We start from the raw sequence: 20,375 nt of genomic DNA, 5'->3' as shown, positions 1-20,375 counted from the left end.
TGGAAGACATTTTCATTTGATGTCAAATTCACAAGCTTACAATTTCACTGTAACTGAAGAATGGGCTGTTCACCAGTTATTTTAGAATTTCCATTTTATTTTCTTTTAGTGATAATCAGTTGGTTTTTTTAACTCTTCCCTCTAAACATCGCTTGATATTGAGCCCTTATGGAGACTATATGTCCATCATTGAAAAATTATTTTATAGGGTCATTGTTTAAATAGAATATCAGGGCCCCAGATTGAATTTAAATGGGGATTCTTTTCATATAATGAGGGAAATAGTCCTTAATACGGACTGTTTTCCTCTGAGGATTATTTGACCTATTTAAATGATCTCTTGACATGTCAGTTATAAAACTGAGACAATTCTAGAAGCTGTGACTTAAAATATTTTGCATATTCGCCCTAACTGGTTTGGCTCAGTGACTAGAGCATCAGCCTGCGGACTCAAAGGTCCCAGGTTTCGATTCCGGTCAAGGGCATGTACCTTGGTTGCGGGCACATCCCCAGTGGGGAGTGTGCAGGAGGCAGCTGATCGATGTTTCTCTCTCATTGATGTTTCTAATTCTCTATCCCTTTCCCTCCTCTCTGTAAAAAATCAATAAAATATATTTAAAAATAATATTTTGCATATTCCCTTTCAGGTGGACCTTCCCCTTGGCTTACCCTTTTATAAGTGGATGCTACGGCAAGAAACTTCACTGACATCACATGATTTGTTTGACATTGACCCAGTGGTAGCCAGATCAGTGTATCACCTAGAAGACGTTGTCAGACAGAAGAAAAGACTTGAACAAGATAAATCCCAGGTAGGCTTACAAGATGAGGAAACCTCCAAATGGATCAGTTTCTTATTGTAGAAAGATGAGGTCTTTGTTAAGTGGTTTGTATTTGACACAGTTATGTTATTTTAGAAAACTTTAATTTTTTTATCACAACTGAAACATGATTTTATAATGAGTAAGATGGCCTATAATAACAGCAGTTGGTGAGTAAAAGGCTTGATTAGCAAATAAAATACACTCCTAACTGAAATCAAAGGCTCCTGCTTGTTAAATTTTATATGGGTGTTATGTATCTGGGCAGATACTATGTTAGGCTGAATTCTTTTAGTAAGCATTTGAATCAATAAAACTGTTCTTAGGACAGATTGATTTTCTTTTTGTCCTGAAATGTGGCTGAATTTAGGAACAGTCCATTTGTTTCTAGAGAGATTTCAGGATGATATCTTTAAAAATCATAGTGGCTGTGTACTATATTTTGGTAACACATGTTGAAGTTTCTTTTAGATTTCATGGGTAATCTTGAGTTTTATATCATTAATTGATATTTTTTACTAAGAAGTCATTTCACTCAGTCTGAGATTAGTAGTGGTATCTGACATTACAAGAAGGGAAAGTTGTATTTTTAAAAAATGGCACAGACTCAGATAGCTTATATTGGGCAGATAACATGGACCAAAGTTAAATCAACTCCCATTAAGAATAGAGAAGAGATTCTATAATAAGACTGGGTCGATCGGCCATTTTCCAGCACCGACTTCTTTCCAGACAAAACCATGGTGGTGGGGGACCGAGGCAGAGGCCATTAGGGGTGATCAAGCCAGCAGGGGAGGGCAGTTGGGGGTGAGATCAGGTTGTCAGGGGAAGGCAGTTGGGGGCAAACGGGTCGGCAGGGGAGCAGTTAGGCATTGATCAGGCTGTGGCAGAGGAATGGTTAGGGCAGTGGTTCTCAACCTGTGGGTCGCGACCCCTTTGGCAGTCAAAGGACCCTTTCACCGGGGTCGCCTAAGACCATCCTGCATATCAGATATTTACATTACGATTCATAACAGTAGCAACATTACAGTTATGAAGTAGCAATGAAAATAATTTTATGGTTGGGGTCACAACATGTGGAACTGTATTTAAAGGGCCAGAAGGTTGAGAACCACTGGGTTAGGGGGTGATCAGGCTGGCAGGCAGGCGAGTGGTTGGGAGCCAGCAGTCCCGGATTGTGAGAGGGATGTCTAACTGCCGGTTTAGGCCCTGTGGGATCGGGCCTAAACCGGCAGTCCGACATTCCCCGAGGGGTCCCAGATTGGAGAGAGTACAGGCTAGACTGAGGGAACACACACACACACAGTGCACGAATTTTGTGCATCAGGCCTCTCCATAAAATTGAGAGGAGCTTACAGTAGACAAGTTGGGGGTTTTAGAATGCCTTTGTGTCAGGGAGGTTGATTTGTAAGGGAATTCATCTTAGCTCCCATATTAATTGGTAGTTGTTGGTGAATTTGGAGAAATAAGCTTATTAAGGGAAATAGCCAGATCTTTGCCAAGTCCATATTTTCAACACAATATCTGTTTTCAGATTTTTAGAACCACTTAGGTTTACACTTAGCAACTTTGTAAGTTTTAAACTACTGTAGTCTTATTTAGGATCGATTATCTTTTAGGTAAATAATGGCCCAGGGATAGAAGCAAGGAAAGAAAGTAAAATCATGGCATGTTCCAGGTGCCTTACATTTGTTAATTTATATAATCCACAACAACACTGTGAGACTTAGGTATTTCTATTATCTCAGTTTTACACATGAGAAACCCAAGGCAGATAGGTTGGGGTAACGTGCTGCCCAAGGTCACATACCCAGAATGTGAGAGCTGGAATTTAAGCCCAGGATGCTTGATCTGGAACACATAGTGTCAAATGTCTTAAAAAATGATTTAATAATCAGTCTGTTTAAAATGACTAATTTTCCGCACATAGAGGCATCTCCAATCCAGAAACCCATTTGCCTTCTTTCTCCTGTAGTGGATACCCTCATTTTCAGATAGAATTTGTGGTTTTGCCTGTTGGTCTTTCATGCTTAATCTAAAAAAATTTTTTTATATTTTTATAAAACATAACCATATAATCTTAAGCACTTAAAAAGTGAATAATACAAACTGCTTTTAACATTTCTTTATAAGAGTGTGACTTGATTTTTCTTTGTTGGAATCTTTTTTCACTGTAGTGCTATTATATGAATATATATTTGTTATTCTAGTCCCGATTAAGAATTTACAAGGTATTCTCTAGACTTGGACTTTGCAGAGAAAAAACATTTTTATTACTAGATAGTGCATTGTTTGTACTTACTTGAAATTATAATTTCCTAACTATATTGTATTACTCAGTATTGGCTATATACATATATTGAATTCATTAAGATTTGCCAAGAACTTATGAAAAGTTTGACTCCAGAGCCCACACTCTTTAAGTAGACCATTATGCATAGTATCTTGGCCTTTTTGAGAAATTCGATTTGAATATGATCAAATTGAGTAGCAAACATCTCATTATGAAGGAACACTCAAGATCTTGTTTCTCATATAAAAACAGTTGGAATCGAAAGTGTTTAAGATTATTTCTTTTGTTATCTCAGTGACTTGGTCATGTGTAGATTATGACAAAAGAAGAAAAAAATAGGCTAAGAGCTAAAAGAAACCATAAAATGTGTTAGCATGTCTTTTATTTTATAAACATAAAAACATAATTAAGTGATTGATGGTACTTGACAACCCCCTTCCCTTTTGTGTAGACCAAAGAGAGTCTACGATATGCATTAGAAACTTTGACTATGAATGGCTGCTCAGTTGAAGATCTGGGATTGGATTTCACTCTGCCAGGGTTTCCCAACATCGAACTGAAGAAAGGAGGAAAGGATATACCCGTCACTATCTATAATCTAGAAGAGTATCTAAGGGTATGTAATCGTGGCGTCCTTTGGGGAGAAGACCATCTGTGGTGATGCAGAGCTTTGCCTGTGGCTACTTCTCCGAAGGAGAGGGAAGGGGCAGGCCACTAAAGCACAAGGTGCCAGCTAGCTGCCTGCACGGACTAGTTTGAGACCTTTGACCTGTGGGATCACTGCATGAAGTTGACTTTTTCAGCCTTAGCTTTGTTTGTTCTATGAGAGGATATATTGGATATTTCACAATGCCTTATACAATCTTGAGTTTGCTATTCTTAAGCTTAAATACTATCTTAGATGATCACATTTCACATTTTGTCACAGTTTGAGTAGAAATTACTGAAAAGGAGCTATCCCTTGTGACTAAATCGCTATCAAGCCAGATAAAAATTGCCTCTAACACACACACACACGCACACACATTCGCACATTTGTGGGATTGATGAGGCTTTTCAAATTACCAATTCATGGTTCTTTACCTTTATAAGCTGAATTAAGGAAAAATAATTTTATATTGAATACAAATTATGTTTTAAATTACAACCCATGAGGTCTTTATTGCTACTTTTTGAAAAGTGTTTTGGTTTTTTGTTTTTGTTTTTTTTTCTAGACATTGAGTGGAAAGAGCATTGTGTTCAAGATGAAATATTACCCTCAACCTAGACCTAACTCTTCCACTAACTTAAGTGTGGGATTTTAGATAGAACCTCTGAAAATTTTTAGCTCTGATTTCTTCACCAGTTTGAGAGAGAGAGAGGAGGGAGGGGGAGGGAGAAACGATAGTAGAGAACCTTAAATACTATTTACCTGCTGCTTTTCTTTCAGTTTACTATTAAATGAAGCATTAACATCCAAATTAAGGCTCTCTGAAAATAATTTATAATAATGTTTTTATTTTTATCTGAATGTGTCCTCTATTTCTGAACAAATAGGTTAGTCAACGTGATTAATGACTAGATAATGTTGGGCCAATTACAGATGCTTTTTGTTACCCTTCAATTTTATGTGACTGCATTTCTATAGTGTGCCTTTTGCTACGTGCACATACTTAGCAAAGGGTTGGGTTCAAAGAACTTAACAGGATATAAAACTAAAAATTTCACATTTAAAACAACAGTAATTGTTACTTGTCCATTTTTTTTTTTTTTAAGTAATGTTTCACTGTACTTTGTTGCAGAAAAAGAATTGAAATGTCACAGTTTGTAAAAGATTTTTCTCTTTTGCAGCTGGTTATATTCTGGGCACTAAATGAAGGCGTTTCCAGGCAGTTTGATTCATTCAGAGATGGATTTGAATCAGTCTTCCCACTCAGTCATCTTCAGTACTTCTACCCAGAAGAGGTGAGTATCTTATATCTAAAATAAATGTTCATTTCTAGTTCTCTGCCTTAATTATCTTAGTAGGGTATTTCTGTGCTATTTAGTTGAAGACTCCACTGTTGCAAACAAAAAGAGGGTTGGGAGCAAGAGGTGGATTTTTGAGAAAGATAAAGCCATTTCCTGAGCAAGGAAAAATATTAAAACATCAAATATAACATTTTATACTGTATAAATAACATATATGAACTATATAAATATTCAGTGTAATATAAATATTAAATATAAGGGATTGGGGTCCATGTGTGATTGAGTAAGCATAGTATCATTGTCAGCTGAGACCTGGATGCTTGATGGGGCGTGGGACTTAGGTGTCTGTACTGCTGTGGTGAGCAGGGAGAGCCATGGGTCCAGAATAATGAAACTGATACCGAGGAGGTCACACTGTCTTTATTTGTTGTTGTTTTTTATTAACCACATTTCCTGGATTTGATGAGACTTGGTTTCAAGATTCAAGTTAGTCCTTGAAATTTTAAGGAAGTGTTATAAATTTATTAATTGCCAAATTCAGAGAATACTTTTGAGAATGGAAAATATGACTTTATGCATAGTTTTTCTAGCCATCTTAAAATGCAACGTGAATCTCAGACTACATGAAATGTCATAGAACCAGTCTAGAAGGTGTTAGGTTTCCCCAGTTTGCAAACCTTTTTTTTCAAAACTAGCTTTAGAATACACCCATTCGTTGCTGGCTGAATCTGGAAATCTTTGAATAACAGCTTTTTAATCTCATTATTTTTATGTCCACTTGGGTTTGGTAACTATTGAAGCATGTGGCATCCCTAGCACTTTAAAGCACCAAGTGTCACCTGGACTTGAAAACAGCAAGTGTTGCTCCCGTATTTGAGTCCTGTTCCTCACTGCCTAGCTGTGTGACCATATCCAAGTAATTGTACCTAATCTGACTGCTTTGTCTATAAAATTAAGATAACCTCTGTCTCACTGAACAGGATACATGAAGTACCTGACAGTGACAGGTAGTCAATATTAAATTTCGTATGTCCTAAATTGGATTTTCTCAAAAGTATATACTCATTCTGCAAATGGGCAGTTAAATTAAAGATGGTTTGATTTGAAACTGATGTTAAGATTTTCCAAGGACACAAAGGCATTTTTTGGTTTCTAACAATCATTCTGTAATGGATAGGTGGATCCCCATATAGCCCTAAACAACTGTATGACATAGACGTGCATCTCTTTACAAAATGTGAAAAACTACCGATTTGCTATGTCTCATTTTAACTTACTTCTCCCACTGCTCTCCAGCTCAGTAGTCTATCTCTTGGCTTCCCTTATTGAGTACCCTTGTGATTCCAAAAGCCAGGATTTATAAAAATCTACTTGGTTAGAAGTAGGTTATCAGGTTAAAGCTTCTAAAGAACTGAGAAGAGTTAGGAAAACTTAAATCAAGTGTTTGTTTCAGATGTTTTGTTTGAAATTAAAGGCTTCTCTAGAACTCTAAATCCCAACAAATGGGCAGAATTCCTATTAATGTACAACAGAAGGGGAAATTGAATGTGTAAATGCATTAGAAGAGCACAGTATCTAAAGAGGTCCTAGCAGAAGTCTTTTTTTTTTCTTTTTTTTTAATGTATTTTATTGATTTTTTACAGAGAGGAAGGGAGAGAGATAGAGAGTTAGAAACATCGATGAGAGAGAAACATCGATCAGCCGCCTCCTGCACATCTCCCACTGGGGATGTGCCCACAACCCAGGTACATGCCCTTGACCGGAATCGAACCTGGGACCCTTCAGTCCCCAGGCCGACGCTCTATCCACTGAGCCAAACCGGTTTCGGCCCTAGCAGAAGTCTTTGATATAAAAATGATACTCTTCTTAATACATTCAGACCTTTTTGGCATACTATGAAACATATTGTATGCACTTCAATCTGTTATACAGCTATTATCTTGAGTAATTCTTTACCCTTATTTAAATGCACAGCTGGATCAACTCCTGTGTGGCAGTAAAGCAGACACTTGGGATACAAAGATACTGATGGAATGCTGCAGGCCAGATCACGGTTACACTCATGACAGGTGAACGCTGGGGTCTGCCAGGGGTTCAATTTATAGCTTAGAATTTGGTAGTCTGTGTATGTATATATTGTAAACAATAAAAGGGGGGATTTTCTAATTTGTCTACATATTAAAGGAGGTTTTCTGATATTTATAGTAAAACAGGGATATCTGAACAATCCCACACAAATCTTAGTTATTATAACAGTAACATTCCACTTGAATTCTAGTTATAACAGCAGAAGCAAATTTCATTTCAGGGTTCATTGTAATGTGAATTCATATGTAGTCATACTTAAATTTGACAGTCTCTAGTTAATTGTGAAAGTTGGCAATGTGTTGTGATTCAAATCTGTATTTTAATATGAAATAATAATAATTATTTCTGTTGCAGTCGGGCTGTGAAGTTTTTGTTTGAGATTCTCAGTAGTTTTGATAATGAGCAGCAGAGGTTATTTCTCCAGTTTGTGACAGGTAGCCCGAGATTGCCTGTTGGAGGTGGGTACACTGCTGATGCCTGACATTGAATCTAGCTATAACTCTGTGTGTGTGTGTGTGTGTGTGTGTGTGTGTGTGTGTGTGTGTGTGTGTGTGTACACTTCAGTACCAACAGCAGGATATTTTTTATTTGATTTACAGTGCCTCATAGTTATTCCGGTATGGTAATGTTTCTCAATTTTTGGTTTGTGAGGTAATTCATTAACAGATATAACTGGCAGGAAAACTCGTAGAGATTTATCTTAAACACATTGAAATAGGATTACTATACACTGTAATGCTGCTTTTGACATTTGTACATTATGATCTTAGATGAGAAGGTATTCTGAAGTGTGAATGTTCAAAGTTGAGTCCTAACATACTTCTATAGGTATGAATTGGTACTCTTTTAAAAGTTAGAAGACATAAGAAACTGTTTGCTTTCATGTTATGCAATGACTTTTTATAGTAAATAAAGCAAATGCCAGGTTCCATGCACTAAAGGTATATTGAATATGTAGGTTTAATTGCCAAGGAAGAAATAGTACCTCATGTGTGTGGTAATATTATACAGCAAAGCAGTGTAATGTTTTCTGATAGTCGTAGCATAAAAAAGGCATGCCTATCATTCCAGTCTGACTCCTCTCATGGCTAAGAAAGTGTTCTCTAAGCTGGCTGTTTGCATCCTGTACACTTACTGAGTCCTTGGTCTCTCTTCCCTCTAAATTAGGCTTCCGGAGTTTGAACCCACCCTTGACAATTGTTCGGAAGACATTCGAATCGACAGAAAACCCAGATGACTTCTTGCCCTCCGTAATGACTTGTGTGAACTATCTTAAGTTGCCGGACTATTCAAGCCTTGAGATAATGCGGGAAAAACTGTTAATAGCCGCAAGAGAAGGGCAGCAATCATTCCATCTTTCCTGATTACACCGAGGAATGCAGTGTCTGCCTGTTACAGCAAAAGAAAACAAATCATGATTTCTTTTCTAAATGTATCACCTGAGTCAAGGAAACATGTTACTACTTCTTGTTGTAGGAAAAACGGCTTGCAGATGATAAAAGAGACACTTGGTTGATATTCATTAATGGCCCCATGGACTTAAAGTGATCAGGCCCTAAACCATTGTTGTGATGAGGTTTCTTTAGCAAGTTCTTGTTTAAATTATCATTTATTTGATGAGTGAAGTTTTTAACTTGCTTTGCTGTGTGAAATTTGAAAAAGGGGATGTTTTTCCAGGCTGAAACAATAAATGTCGCTGTGCAGTTTAATTCTGGGCTGTGTGTATCCATCTAGCTAAGTCTGCAGTATTGTTTCCTCCAAAGATAACTCTTGTACATAAGTACAGAAATTAAAGCTCATGCTTATTTGACAAATAGTTCAGTAGGTTAGTTCTGTGTGCTTTTCACTTCCCTCTAATTTTTTCTCCCCATTCATGCATTGTCTGTGCAGTTCACACAGTTTTTTGTATATGACACTCAATTGTTACATTTTCATTAGTCATGGGCTTTTGTTGTTCCATGTTCTCTGAATTAAGATATAATTTAAAAGTCAAAACTTGACTTATACTGTCAATATAATTCAGCCTTTGTAATTGGGTGGACTTTTCTTAGAGCTTAGTTTTAATATAGTTGTAGGGTATTACTTGCTGGCTTCCTACCAGTGACACACTAGGAATGTTTACATGGTGATTCCAGCAGCCACAGCCCATGGAGCAGAGGCAAGGAAAGCTCATTCATTCATTTCTCTTGTGTAGGTTACAAAATGTACAGCTTGGGCCGTCCAGTATGTATTATTCTATGGCCAGAGCATTTTGAATTGATGTAAAGTTTTAAAGAAAACAAGCAGTTTTAATTCCCTTTTGGAGTAAAATAATTTTTTTCTCCCATGTTCTTGTTTTAAGTTTTTGTTCATAGTCTGTCTTTCTTCCACTCCCCCCTCCCTCCTTCCCAGCGATAACTTGGGACAAACAGTTCAGCCTTTGTCTCCACACAGATAAAAGCACCTGTAAGCAATGCTCTGTCCAGTAGTTCTATGTGCTGATTTCTCAAATCTGCAATAATTCATCAGGCTAATGTTTCTACCTAAAAATAAATAATGTTTGCTTCACCTTTTTGTTTATAGTTCTGTGCTGTATGCATAATTTGTGTAGATGTATTTCTGAAGTAAATTGTTACATCTCCATGATTCCGCGTCATGGCTGATTTTGCTTTTCAAAGATTTTATAATAGCAACTTGAAGAACATAAAAATGTGGAGAGAAAATGGGAGGAGACTCCTTCCTAAGGTCAAAATTAAGCCTATTGCATAAATTTGAGAGAATTTCCATAATTCAAATTTTTTGAAAAAGAGATGAGGTCTTTTTTTTTTAATTGAACTTTGAGAAATCAAAATTTTTTTTGTTTTACTTACTGTTCCAAAGTTTTACTTAATTGATGTAGAAACCCCTTTGTTCCTATTCTACCACTGAGAAAAAACTGAGTGGCTTGTTTTATTTTGATGACTGTCGTTTTCCACTTAAATGGCCTTACATGGAGCATCCCCTAGTGGGCGCTCATCCCCACGTGCCGCATTCTTCACTGAGCTCAGGCAGTGACCTCTGTGAAGTGTGAGGAGCTGTAAGAGCTGCTCAGGGGCCTGTCTCCCTGGTCCCTGCAGAGGCTCTGACAGGTGAGAGCAGCTGTACCTTGCCATGGGGGAAGGGGTGGCATTTCTGCAGTTCTGATAGAGCATAGGAACTAAGCCGTTTAATCAAGCAGCGCTAGGTTAACAAATGAACTGATTTGTTTTCAACTGTTCTGATACCTTTTTACAAACTAAGCACAAAGATTTTTGCGTGAACATAGCATTTTGTTTTTTGAAATCAGGGTTCTGTTGTTAACATTTAGACCTGTGTATAAACAAAGTAATGTCTCCTACTAAAATATCTGTATTTGACATTTTCATGTTGTGGCCCTGGCAGATTTGCCCTCATTGATTGACAGTCTAACCAGTACCTATGATGGTTTTTAATTCAGTTCTGGAGCTTGAGTGTTTAAGAGTCAGTAATTATCTGTTTAAACACTCAGTCTTTAGCCTACACTTTCCTCAGCAACCCTTGGTTAGTTAGGAGCAGGAAGACTTCCCCATTGTAAAGCAGTCTCCCTTGGCAGAGGCCTTAATATTGCATTGTAGGGAAAATGTATTCGATTTCATTTGCTGTTACTCCAGTTATGCCTTAAATTTATTTGCTTAGTAATCCTATCAACAAGCACTAATTTTTAGATATCCTTTGTATGCGTAAACAGTTGGATTAGTGTCCTAATATTGGGCAGCTAACAGCAAATATGTCATGGTGTGTTGGACAGTGACTGGTTTAATCTGCTTTGTATATTTTAACTTTCTTTTTAAGAAGGAAGGGAGAGGGAGTTACATGTAATTACATCCCCATCCCCCCTCCCTCCCCAAAGGGAATTGTAAGGTTAGTCTAATTGGGAACAGACATGGAGAAAGTTGTAGATACCTTAGCCTAATATAGCAGAAACCTTAAACACAGCCACACATAAGGGTACAGATTTCTCTCTTCCTGTTCCTCAGCTCTGGTTTCCTGTGTTTATATTGATAAACTTCCTCTCACCTTCACAGTTTATAAAGAAGGTAGTACCCCAAGTCCCTCTTTTCTGCATTGAACAACACTTCAGTACAGAACTCCAGAAGGCTGTGACCAGTCACTCCAGAACTTCATTAGGGCCACCTGTGTGTGCATAAAGTCCCTAAGGCTGAGTAATGAAGCCCCAACTTCTGCATATAAGAAATTAGGTTCAAGTCTTGGTTTTCCACAGAAAGGATTCTCGCCAGCGAATTGGAGGTTTGTCTTCCCTCTGCTTCATCAGGTTTTGAGGCTGTGCTCTGTGCTCCCGATTTTTGTCAGTGAGTACAAACTCAGGAAATGGCGATGTCGCTGATACTCCAAGGGGGGGGGGGGAGAAAAAAGTTAAGGAGACTTGCAGGGGAAAGACATGTTAGTGCATTCAGAAACCACGTCCTTTGAGGGTATTCTGGATGCTAGTGTCCATCCTCCTTTAGCAAAGATGATCAAACTTTTCATCCATTTATCTTAGTCTGGATTTTATGACCCGTTTTTCCCTACTGTAATAAGAATGTTGTTTGGAAATGTCATACTCTGTATTTCTAACTCTCTGAGAGATGCTCTTGTATGGGTCATAGGTCTGCCATGGCAGGAGCTGGCATACCAGCTCAAGGGTAACTAGTGTCAGATCACTGAAAATGCTTCCTTTGTTACCTCAAAAGAAAAAGATCCCAGACAGAATATAGCATTTATATTTCTAGAAAATGGAGGGTTGGCTGTTTTCCAAGAACTTGAAGTAAATTCTTGTGCAAGGAAAAGTTCTTAACTCTAAAGACTTGCCTACATAAAGGAAACATTCTTTAATACTGGAAGAGGTGGTTTTATTTTTACAACAAGCCTACTTAAGACCAAACCTATAACCAATTGCTGATCTCCTGTGTAAAGCATTTTTTTCTCTCTGATCTGGAACAGTGATTTATATGAACTGTTGGAATAATGGAACCTCAAACTACAGATGTGTATGTAAAATTGCATAAATGCACTGACTTCCTTCTCCCTGGATATATTTTTAATAAACAGCGTTATCCTATATGGTCAGTTTTATTAAATCATGCACAACTAGAGGGTTCTGAGCAGTGGTATGCTTGTATGGGTGGCTTTTGGAAAGCTTCCTGTTTTGCTAAGTGCCTATAACCTAATCAGATTATGGAAAAAGTTGTAGAAGACAAATATATTCAGAGAGATGACCCTAACACTTGTTAGTGGAGAGGTTTATACTTGTGTATAAGATAGTCCCGTGAAGTGGTGCCTTTGGGGATGGGAGGTGCCTGTCAGTGTGCAGAGATAGTAGCAGAGCCCTAGCATTCATGACTGGCTGCTCCAGAGCAGTCTGTATCACTGGAACAGAGTGGAATTGACTTAGGAAAGCAAGGAGGTAGATTTTTTTTTTTTGAGTGATTATTAAATGTAGGGGTGTTTATTTGGGGGGGTGGAGTTACTCTTTAAGAGAACCAATGAAATATATACATATATGTATACAGATACCCACCATACATGTATGTGCATGCATACACACATGTTCTAAAATAAAGAATAGTTTGTTGGTTTTTAGAGAGAAGAAGGGGTAGAGAAACATCAATGTGAGAGCATAACATTGATCAATCAGTTGCCTCCTGCACACCCCCTTTTGGGGATCAAGCCCACAGTCCCGGTATGTGCCCTGAGGGAAATCAAACTGGCAACCTCCTGTTGCACAGGAAGATACCCAACCAAGCCACACCAGCTGGGGCCACACATACATTCTTATGTATTGTCATGGTATAACTGCCTAAGGATAAAAGCATACTTTTCTCTTGGCCTGTAAAAGTGACTTTCACAGATGAAAGGGACTGCTGAAGCCAAGCCCATATAAGATAGGCATGTACATAAAGTTTGTCATCCTTGCAATGTTGCCAATTCGTGTGGGAGCTGAAAAGCTCGTTTTTAGTTGAGGCAATGATATGAATCGATAATTGGCATGTGAATGGGGTACACAGAAGTTTATATGTTAGTGGCAGTTGCTGACCAGTAAGTATTCCAGTAGAAAGCACTGTGTCCCTTAAGACTGTGCATTTGGTAGGACGATATGTGGCCATTTAATTATAGCTATCATAACTTACATGCTTACTGTGGAACCTACAAATTCCTCCCTCTTGTCCTTGGCCAGATTAGTAACCTCAAGGTTATCTGGCCTGTGTTCCCCCCCTAAACTAATGCCATCCTACCTATGCAAGGAACTCCCAAGTGAGCAGGCAGGCCCCAGAAACCCCAAATCCATATTCGGTCTCCAAGAATTGGCCTTGGGACTTGGGCAACCTTGATAGACAGCTAAGGTATTATATCTCAAATACTCTTGTGGCTTCATGGCCCAGGCACTTGTGGGTGATGGCACTCTGGCAATTCAGGTTTCAGGGAGAGATTTTAGTGTCCTCTATGTGACTAAGATGCATTCACTAGGGACATTAAGAATTTGTGTTATTGCCCTGCCGGTGTGGTACAGTGGTTGAACATTGACCTAAAAACCAGGAGGTCACAGTTCAATTCCCAATCAGGGCACATGCCCAGGTTGGCTGGATCCCCAGCAGGGGTGTGCAGGAGGCACCCAATCAATGAGTCTCATCATTGACGTTTCTATCCCCCTTCCCTTTCTAAAATCAATAAAAATACATTTTTGAGATTGCTATTTGCATTGACTGGTTGTTACATGGGTGGATGCCATAAAGAAGCGGGTTGTTTGAAATGATTGTCTAAAAGTGATGGGAGGAAAGCCTCATGTGCACCATTTGGTGTTCCCTTCTCAGTGAGGGGGTTGAGGCCTCTGTTAGACCTGTTTATCCAGCCAGTTCTGTTCTATTCCCAAGGTGTGTACTGATCAGTCACTTTAGTAAAATAGAGTATCCAGCTCTGAGAATCCAGCGTGGTGAGAACTTGTGCAGAGCTGTGTAAAGGCTCCGTCAATACATGTGGAGTTTTCAGCTTTCGACCTGCAGGAGGGTCAGGTGCAACTTTCTTCAGTTGTCCCCAATCCAGGTTCATCTGACACCAGCTGCCTCCACCATGGTGCCAAAGTTCAACCCCAGCGAAATCAAAGTTGTATACCTGAGGTGCACTGGTGTGGAAGTGGGTGCCACGTCTGCCCTGAGCCCCAGATTGGCTCCCTGGGCCTGTCTCTGAAAAAGGTTGGTGATGACATCACCAAAGCAACCAATAATTGGAAGGGTCTGAGGATTATAGTGAAACTGACCGTTCAGAACAGACAAACCCAGACTGAGGTAGTGCCTTCTTGCCTCTGCCCTGATCATCAAGAGCCTTCCAAGAGACAGAAGAAAAAAAAAATAAGCACTAAACATTAAGTGGAAATATCACTTTTGGTAAGATTGTCAGCATTGCCTGACAGATGCAGCACCAATTGTTAGCTAGAGAACTCTTTGGAACCATTAAAGAGATCCTAGGGACTGCCCAGTCTGTGGGCTGCAATGTTGATGGCTGCCACCCTCGTGACATCATAGATGATATCAACAGTGGTGCAGTGGAATGTCCGGCTAGTTAGGAACTACAATGGAAAATGTTTCCATTAAAGATTATTTGACATAAAAAAAAAAAAAAAAGTTGTGGAGCAGGAAGAGCCCTGGCCTATTCCTAGCTAGTCATGACTCTTATTCTCTGAATTTGTCATCCTAGGGGTATGTTTTAATGTTTTTACAGTCTTGGGTGTGATTCTTTGAAATGTCTTCCAGTATTTCTTGACAAAGGCATATGGGCATTTTGGTTGGCACATTGTTCCTGGCTGTTGTAGAGCACAGGGCTTTCCTGGCTCCTGGCTCTGATGGCAATAGCTTCCTCTAGTGGTGGTGACAATGCAGAATGCCCTCTCATACTTTGAAATATCACTGTGTTGTCCCCTGGCTGAGTGTTCATGTGTGCAGCTTTGGAAAGCATTCAGATGTTATACTCAGCCAGTCGTAGTTAATAACAAATTACAACTTTGCAGAACTTATGAGCAGGCACAACTTTGCAGAACTTATGAACAGGCACAAAATAAGAAGAGAAAGTAAACATTACTTAGCCAGACTATTTTTATCCTGCTTTATCTATAAGTCTGAGGTTAGGAGATTTAAGGTGATTTGCCATGTCCCCGAGCTAGTAAGTGGCATCAGGCATCCTGAGGTGAAAAGGCAACTGTATGTATCGGGTACTTTCTCTGTGTGTGTGTATGCATGTGCATGTGTGTATATAAAACAATAAGGAGAAAAATAAATTCACAGCCACAGAAGCACAGAGTGACAGGCCCTACTACCTGAACGGTCCTGAAGTGTTGCCAAATTCATCAGAGCCACTGACCTTAATATTTTTGGTATCGAGTTTTAAAATGAATACATTATTTTTTTTTCTACCAGTAAAAAGGGAAATAGCCTCACTTAAGGGTTCATTGAAACTTGAAAGCCCTGGCCAGGTGGCTCAGTTGATTGGAGCTTCGTCCTGGGCACTAAAAGGTTGTGGGTTCAATTACCAGTCAGGGCACATACATTTGTGGGCACTTGTGGGAGGCAACTGATCAGTGTTTCCTCTGTTTTCTAAGAAAGAGAGAGAAAGAAGAGAGAGGGAGAGAGAGAGAAGGAAGAAGGAGAAAGGGGGAAAAGTTAGAAGAGGAAAATAAATATTTTGAACTTAATAGAAAAAAATAGAGGGCAGAGCCTCTTCTCCGGTCCCTTTATTCAGGTCCTCGCAGAATTGGAATCAAGAGTTCTCCAGCCTTGTCAATTTGTCTCCTAACCATCCACTGCCTGCTTCCACCTGGATCCAGGCAGCAGCCAGGCAGGTAAGAGGAAGCTTCGACCTGTGATCCTCCTCTGTTAAAAGGTCATTGACCTTGTGTTTGTGGAGCATGAATAGATGCAGGTAGTACCAGGAGAGAGAATGACACCAGATAAATAGATCACTTCACTGCCTGTAGGAGGTATTTAATATTTTAACAGTGTATTTAATTATTCAGAGGCATTTCTTTTCTCCTTGTATAGGTGATAAAAATTGCTGTGAAGCACATATAGCTTTTTAAAAAAGTTACTCAATTGAAGGGTTTGGTTACCTTTGTAGTTTCAGGTTGGTGCCATTAACTGGATGACTGGGTCTCACTCCCTTTTTGGGTGACATAGATTTTGAATTTGTATGTTAGAGTTTTCATATAAAATTTTATTTTATCCTGGTTTATTTGCTCGCTTAGAAAATATTCCTATGATTGCTAGTACAGCAGTTGTCCCGGGAATCAAGTTTAATTGATAAACGAATGCAGAAAGTGTATGGATGGAGTAGGCCTCTGTTCTCGAACTCTGTCTGAAGTCTACTGTCCAGAGCTAGCCAAGTTCTCAGCAATCACCTGGTCCAGCTTCCTCATGTTTCAGATGGAGAAAGAAGAAAGTTCAGGGACCTGATCATGTGGCTGGTAAGTGGCTGAGCCAAGACTCTGAGCCCAGCCTGGGCTTGCTTTCCTCCCTGGACAGCTGGAAATCTCAGGTTAGGGGGCATTAGAGTTATCCCTCCACCCTCCCATTCAACACAAAAATCTCTTTTCCAGGGTCCTCTGCTAGGATCCTGCTCTTCACCCATGGACCCTCCTGTTTCTCAATCCATCCTTTGGAAGCTCAAATTACTAAAAGTTTCTCCCCATTTTCATAGGAACTTTTGCTGGAATATAATTTATGTTTAATTTCCACATTTGATTTTGAATCTAGTCACCAAAACACTTACTAGAAGTCTTTGCTCTCTTTTTTTTTAATCGTTGGAAAAATGGGTGGTTTGTAGAATATGATTCTTCCTAGGGAATTTTTTTCTCTATTCTCCCATTTCTCCCTGAGATTATTATCAGTAATTTCACAGAAATCTTTTTGAAGCTACTATCCAAGGGAATAGAAAATATTGGTTTCTTATCTAAATGGCTTTTAATTAATGTTGAGGCTAAATTATGCCAAAAGCAAGAGGACATTTCTAGGCAGAAAAGCTAATCTTGGTGTGGAGTTGAAATTTGTCTCCACTCCTCTGGTGACTCTCATTCTAGCATAGCCTTTTGTAATCAATCATCCTAAATAGCATCTAATCCTCTTTCCACGTGGTAGCTCTTAAAATATTTGGGATACAATCTCATTTCTACTTCTGACTTCCCCATGCTAATATTTTTCGTCTCTAGCTACACTTCCTACATTTTTCTTAAATTCCCAGTGACCTTCCCACCCTATTCCTTTGACAATGCCAGTGTTACTCAGTCTCCCTCAAGTACCTGCCATCTTGTCATTTGTTTGTGTGCCCTCTTCATATGGTGGTGCTTAGACTGGGGCAAGGAGTTCTGTGCCCTCCGGCTGTCAGACCACAGGGAGATGCTCTCTCATTGCAGACAGTTTACTTACATCCATGGAGCCTGAGATTGTATTCACTTTCTTGGCTGCCATGTCATCGTATTAATTAATATTGAACATGTGATAGATGTTACCTCTCAGTCTGTTTCAGCCTGATGTTTCCATCTGTACATTCCCTTGGGCAGTGAATCATACAAATACTTGTGTACTCTTGGTTCAGAGGTTTTGGGGTCACGCTCCCAGGGACCACGTGTGGAGAATGGGCTGTTCCAGCCTGGGACTCCTCACTTAGTATGCAGGACTGGAGGCTGCCAGCCACATGCCTCTCCCTTCTTGCCATGTGTTCCTGGGATCCTTCTCAACCTTTGCTACGGTCACTGCAGGTCCAGAGCTCTCTCTGTCAAGGGTCTTTTCTCTCCTTGTCGCTGCTGATCCAGCCACTTGTGGACGGTTTTGCAAAGGATGGGAAAGTGTCTCTTATAATTACCAGAGGTGAAAGTGACTGGGGATTGGGGGGCAGGACACAGGCAGGACAATCTGAGGTTTGACCCTCTTAGAACTGTCAAAACTTGGAGTCTGGACCTTGCCTCTGGGAACAGGAAGTGACAGTAGGTGTTTATCTCATATTACTTGTCTGTCCCATCACTTGCCCAAGGCCCTTTGCAACAATGATACTCTGTAGAAACCAAACACCTCAAACTCTTGGCTCAGAAACTTGCTATCAACGCCCTTTCACATCGCCTGTGAAGATGGCTGTCTCCTCTCAGGGGCTCACTTTCCCAGAGATAACACACAGTGACTATTGTTTCCATTCTAAGCTTTACTATTTCCTTCTTTCTGCTTGCTTTGCATTTAGACTGCTCTTCTTTTCCCAGTTTCCTAAGGTGGAAGGCTAAGTTATTCAAAGGAGATCTTCATTCTTAATATCACATTACTGATAACCTCTAGTTGTTGAAACATTCTTATCATGCCTTTAATTTTTGATAGTTTCTTTTAATTCTTTGAACCTGTTTATTAGAGGTCTTTAAAAATCTTTGTTGAGTAAGTCCAAAAGAAATCTTTGTCTAGGTTTCTCTTGGCTACTTCCCCCACTGTGTTTAAAACACACTTTTGTTTCTTTGCCTGTTTTGTAATGTTTCTGGTGGAAATTGGGTATCTTTTATAATAGAATACAGCAATTCTGGGAATCATATTTCCCCTCCCAGGGTTTATTGTTGTTCATTTAGTGACTTTTTGGTACTAATTTTGTACATTCTGTATTTTTTATCATGTGTCCATTGGTCTCTGCTTCACTAGTTTGATGGACAACTAATGATTGGACATTGATTTCTTTAAATGCATAAAGCAGTAAATGCCCGATTCTTTGCTGGGGGACCATGAGTGTGTGTGTGTGTGTGTGTGTGTGTGTGTGTGTGTGTGTGTGTGTGTGCAGGTGGTTTACAACTCTGCCTTAGCCTTCACTGTTGGGTTGTGCAGAGCTTCAAAGTCAGCCAGAGGTGAAAGATAGGGACTTTTCAAGTCTTCCCTGGGTATGTACACAGCCCTGCGAATGTACGCTGTCTTCTTGTTTCCCAGGAATATGTCAGAGCTTTTCCAAGCCTCCTGGAGATATCTCATTCCCCAGCTTTTTCTTTTCAGTTTTTTGGTCCGCCCCAAGTTGTTTTACTACCTCAGGTAGCTGCAATTTCAAACAATTGGCATGTATTGTTTGTTTGTTTACAAATGCTCTAGGAAGAGGGTTGTTTAAATGGAGTGAGCTCTGAGTAAGGTTATATAATAATAAACTTAAGAAGAGAGTTTTGGGGATTCTGCTCAACAGGTCACATAGTGACAGTGCTCTGGGGATAGGCTTTGGGGGAGTTCCAGACCCATTTTTCTCCCTTGAGGGGCTGCTAGGCTGACTGACTTTCACAACTCCCATATTTGTGGGGCTATTGTTTTCAAGGCTCCTGTGGAGCTGGGGAAAGGCGCGGGGACTAAGGCAAGCTCCAGCACAGAGCTCAGTGTGCTCACCGAGATTCAGCAGGTTTTCTTGAACGGGTGTTCCTCAGGTGCCACAGGCTGCAGTCAGTGTTCTCACTTGTTTTGTGGAGGTGTGGATTTTCAGAGGTCCTTCCTCCACCATTTCAGAAATGTTTCTACAGAAATTTGGTAATAGACTTGTGTGTGTGTGTGTGTGTGTGTGTGTGTGTGTGTGTGTGTGTGTGTATAAGTAACCCTACCTGACTTCTTTCTAAAAATACACATAACCACCGGAGAGATAGTTGGAATTCATCAAATTACTTCTTTTCTTAACCCTGAATAAGAACTTCATCATAATGGTGATGGGGGTTAGTGAGAGAGCAGAGGGCCAAGGACAATGGAGGCACTAAAGAGAGAGCTCTTCTGTTTCCCTAATTTCCTGAAAAGTCCATCCGTATGGGTCAGGGATGATGGGTGATGTGTGTGTGTGTGTGTGTGTGTGTGTGTGTGTGTGTGTGTACGTGCACATGTGTGTTTATTCTTGCTTAGAAAATCACAGGAGAGGCCAGGGGATAGACAGGGCTGCTCCTGGACTGGAGGTTGGAAGGCAGGAAGCTGGTCTTCCAGGTCATGTGTCTCTCTGAGTGGGTCCCTCTTTCTGCTTTAGTGTCAGTGAAAACAATGTTGAATTGCTACCCAAAGGTACTTCTGGCTAGAAATTTTGTAATTCTCTGAGTGAATTAGAAGCCTGCAAAATATAGCAAACCACACTTAAAGTGAAGTAGTAAGAGCTTGAAGCGTTTAAAATTTATTATTTTTCAAAAGTATTTTCCCCTTTTATATGACAATGACACTGACCAGAGACTTGTT

The 20,375-nt window shown here is 39.7% G+C and overlaps 1 protein-coding gene and 1 pseudogene across 31 annotated transcripts in view; both read left to right on the top strand.

Moving 5' to 3' along the window:
- The window catches only part of TRIP12 (thyroid hormone receptor interactor 12), a 128,315-nt gene extending 118,616 nt beyond the window's left edge, over nucleotides 1–9,699 (top strand). For 29 of the 31 annotated variants that reach the window (XM_059703413.1, XM_059703411.1, XM_059703414.1 and 26 more), the window contains 6 exons: nucleotides 648–812; nucleotides 3,566–3,730; nucleotides 4,945–5,058; nucleotides 7,039–7,133; nucleotides 7,507–7,610; nucleotides 8,320–9,699. In XM_059703413.1, coding sequence (XP_059559396.1) covers nucleotides 648–812; nucleotides 3,566–3,730; nucleotides 4,945–5,058; nucleotides 7,039–7,133; nucleotides 7,507–7,610; nucleotides 8,320–8,516 — 840 coding nt within the window. In that variant the 3' untranslated portion in view covers nucleotides 8,517–9,699. Of the gene's footprint in view, nucleotides 1–647; nucleotides 813–3,565; nucleotides 3,731–4,944; nucleotides 5,059–5,864; nucleotides 6,007–7,038; nucleotides 7,134–7,506; nucleotides 7,611–8,319 lie in introns of those variants that run through there. The other 2 variants (XM_059703436.1, XM_059703439.1) reach the window with 2 other exon arrangements.
- Nucleotides 9,700–14,001: 4,302 nt separating this feature from the next.
- On the top strand, nucleotides 14,002–15,162 carry LOC132237938 (large ribosomal subunit protein uL11-like; annotated as a pseudogene).
- Nucleotides 15,163–20,375: the final 5,213 nt, after the last annotated feature.

Source organism: Myotis daubentonii, chromosome 7, assembly GCF_963259705.1.
Source record: "Myotis daubentonii chromosome 7, mMyoDau2.1, whole genome shotgun sequence".
NCBI classification, from domain to species: domain Eukaryota; kingdom Metazoa; phylum Chordata; class Mammalia; order Chiroptera; family Vespertilionidae; genus Myotis; species Myotis daubentonii.
Note: the sequence above shows the minus strand (reverse complement) of the source record. Positions and strands in the feature narration are given on the sequence as shown.